Below are 3,886 nucleotides of genomic sequence, written 5' to 3' on the forward strand. Positions count from 1 at the left end.
CACCTTTTGTTGCGCACGCACAAAAATTGCACTGAAAACATTACTTGAAGTTGTACTCTTAGACTTTAGTCTCGCCTCAATTGGAGTATTGTGCTTGCAGACATGCCATCAGTGTTCAGATATGTTGAACAACCATGCACCAAATTCACTTATGTGTCACATGCAAATCTTCTTACTCAAGAGTACTCAAACGCACGTGTGCTTCCGATACCCAAGGAATACAAGTCCAAGGCAGGCAATTCTGGATTTTTTAGATAGAAGATTGCTTATTTGCTTGTACAAAAGAAACAGTAGCCAAGTAGGAACATATAACTTGTTTCTCTTATCAAAATCTAAAACTACTTACGTGTTATATTAATATTATAAAGTATAAATGTGATACTTTAAAATTAATAAAAATTAACTCGACCGACTTTCCTTGACGTAATAGAAAACCTTTTTTCCACTTTAATATTCATTTCATCCAAACCTTCTTAAAGAGAATTCAATTTGTTGATTATCCCAGCAAAGCAAAGCTTCAAAGAGACAGAGATATGGAAGAACCGAGTAAAGGGTTTGTGAGGGCGGACATGTTAGAAGACATAAAGAGGATAGACGAGCAACTTCAGAGGCATCTAAACCGAGTATGGGCCATGCAGAACCCTGACAAAGAAAACAAAGTGAGTATCACCCAAAAACAAGACTGGGAAATTGATTCCACCAAGCTTATCATAAAACAAGTGATTGCTCATGGTTCCTTTGGTACCGTCCATAGAGGCCTCTACGATGGCCAAGATGTCGCCGGTAATTGCAATTTCTAAGCCTCTTTTCTTTCTTTAAGAGATTTTAGATTCAGATTTCAGTGACCCCATTTTTTTCTGTATTATAAATTCTTAGTTAAAGTCTTGGACTGGGAAGAAGGACAAAGAACAGAAGCTGAAATAGCATTGCTTAGGACTGCTTTTAGACAAGAGGTTTCTGTTTGGCATAAGCTTGATCATCCTAATATTGCTAAGGTACGTAATGAATTTACTCTCTTAATTTGATGTATTCCCTTTTTTTAGGGAAAAAAAAGGTACTGTTTAATTAATTTATACGTGAAAACATTTCTTTGCAAAAATTTATAATTTTTGGTTGATTTTCACGTGTGAATATGAAGATAGAAATTAAAATTCAGTTGCATGTTTAATGAATACTGGCATCAATCTTAGCCTAGTTGCATATTTGATATTACTTGTACTTGATACCTCTTTCACTTTGTTCTGAGTCTTGCTCATTTTGTATTTTTTAAGAGAAAATTTGAGAATTTTGGATATATATATATATATATATATATATACATACACATACACATACACATAATCGTTCCAGCCAATAAAAGTAAACTATTGTCAAACAATGCGTATTTCTTAAAATTAGTAATCAATAAAAAAAATTTATTGATTAAGAGAATCATGTGGTTGTCTTCCTATTATTAACATGATTGCATATTTTGATATACTTCTTTTTTTCATCGACGCAAATAAATGTTGCTTTTCATCTAGCATGAACTTTCTTGATTCGTATAACTACTTGCATTGACAATGTCAGATCATGCTAGTGCCTTCCATGTTCATCCCCTCCCAAAAAAAAAAAAAAAAAAATTGCCTTCCAAGTACAAAAGAGACAGTTTTGACTCTCTCTCTCTCTCTCTCTCTCTCTCTCTCTCTCTCTCTCTCTATATATATATATATATATATATATAACCCTGATTCACATGCCCATAGATCTCATTTTTCTTTATTTTTATTTTTTTCCTCAGTTCATAGGAGCTACATTGGGTACATCAGGCTTAAAATTCCAAACGCATAACAAGAGAGTTGACATGCAAAATACTGCTGGTTGTATTATTATTGAGTATTTTCCTTGTGGTACTCTAAAATCTTACCTGTTAAAGAACCGGGAAAGGAAGTTGGCTTTCAAAAATGTCGTACGAATTGCACTGGATCTTGCAAAAGGGTCAGACAAATTCCTATCCCACTTCAATTCTCTTACATTTCTCTAATGTTTCAACTTACATTAATTAAATATTATTTGGGTTTCATAAGTCTAAGGAAAACTTTTTCAAAAACTTTTTCTCACAAATGCTTACATGTCATGTGGTGATTGGTAATTTGCTACATAATAAAAACGATGTGAATGTTCAACTCACCTGAAAGGGTAAAGTCTAGTATCACACATGTATTTTGCCACAATTTGCACACCTCATGAAGCGGAGATATTGGATTACTTTTTACCAAATACCAATATCGAATCAATGTATAAGTGATATTTTTAATCTCAAGTAGTTAACACATATGCAAGTTGTGGCAAAATGTTTAACAAAGATGTACATCTTGAAGCGTTTCAAATAGTCCATGCCCAGTAGTTTACTTTATTGTAGTAGCACATAAACAACTAATTACTTAAGGAGACTCTACCCTCTTCTTCCTTATAGGTTGAGTTACCTTCATTCTCGGAAGATTGTTCACAGAGATGTAAAGACAGAAAACTTGCTTCTTGACAAGAATCTTACTCTAAAGATAATAGACTTTGGTGTCTCACGTCTTGAAGCTTCAAATCCTATTGACATGACTGGCAGTACAGGGACCCTTGGCTATATGGCTCCTGAGGTAAAGTTCCTACTGTAATTATTTGACTCTGTTACTTCGCGATTTTGGTCACTTTTTAAGAACATCTGATCGAGCTTTATTAGTACAATCGTTTTCCTTTAGTTAATTTTTGCAAATAATGCCTGAATCCAATACATTTCTAGCCGAATAATATGATGTCAATTTGATGCAGGTACTTGAAAATAAACCATATAACAGAAAATGTGACGTGTACAGTTTCGGAATTTGCTTGTGGGAGATATATTGTTGTGATATGCCATATCCTAACCTTAAATTCTCAGATCTGACTTCGTCTGTTGTTTATCTGGTATATAATTTCCTTCAACTTATCTTTGACATGTATTATTGCACATTAAATAAAGCTTGACAAATGTTGTACTTTAAAATGTAGAGCATGAGGCCAGACATACCAAGCTGTTGCCCAAGTTCTCTAGCAGAAATTATTACACGATGTTGGCATTCAAACCCCGACAAAAGACCAGAGATGAAAGAGGTAGTAACCATGTTAAAAGCCATTGACACTTCAAAAGGCAAAGGGATGACACCTTTGTATGAATCACAGGGTTGTTTATTCTTCTGCTGCCAGTGAGGACCTTCAATTTGTACTTATCTAGGGAGCAGAAAAGCTTGTAATATAACAAACATATTCAATTTGTATAGAATACTTTCAGTATTTCTTTGTTATATTATATTTATTGGAAAACGATGCTAAGCCTCTATTATTAACAAAAAGCCCCACGTCACTTTGTATGAACTATATGTATCTCTTTGTTTGTTCATCTTTTTTAAGTCTTTCCTAAGCATGGACGGAGTCAAAAACTTGGAATTAGGGGCAAAAATATAAACAAAAAAAAAATCTGAAATTTCAAATAAGCATCCATTTATTATTAACAAACTATCAAGCAAGTAGTATTCTAATTTTCTAGGTCTCACCATCCACTCAAAAAGTATGACCACTCTAGTTCTGTCTAAAACTTTTTAAAGGACTATGCTATTTATTTTGGATAAAATTGGTTATCTGACCTTTTTAAATTATAATGAATAAATAAAAACTTTGTTATTGGTAAATTTTTTTTGTTGAACTAATTTTTTTTGAACTTATTAATTTTGTTTTAGATTTTAGTACTAAAATTATTAAATTTTGAACAAAATTATACGAATTATTAAATTTTGAACCTAACTAAAACTAAGTGTAATTTTATTGAACCAAAAACAATAAGTGATGTATTTAATCACAAGTACTTATATTTTGAACC

At 32.6% G+C, this 3,886-nt stretch overlaps 1 protein-coding gene across 1 annotated transcript; it reads left to right on the forward strand.

The window, feature by feature from the left end:
* The first annotated feature begins 457 nt into the window (after positions 1 to 457).
* LOC126718526 (serine/threonine-protein kinase STY13-like) lies at positions 458 to 3,384 on the forward strand. Its single transcript, XM_050420777.1, has 6 exons — positions 458 to 783; positions 877 to 995; positions 1,781 to 1,977; positions 2,456 to 2,630; positions 2,803 to 2,937; positions 3,022 to 3,384. Exons 1-6 carry the CDS (start codon positions 534 to 536, stop codon positions 3,217 to 3,219), a joined length of 1,074 nt encoding a protein of 357 aa, XP_050276734.1. The 5' UTR covers positions 458 to 533; the 3' UTR covers positions 3,220 to 3,384.
* Positions 3,385 to 3,886: the final 502 nt, after the last annotated feature.

The sequence above is a fragment of the Quercus robur genome, chromosome 3 (assembly GCF_932294415.1).
Source record: "Quercus robur chromosome 3, dhQueRobu3.1, whole genome shotgun sequence".
Lineage (NCBI taxonomy): Eukaryota > Viridiplantae > Streptophyta > Magnoliopsida > Fagales > Fagaceae > Quercus > Quercus robur.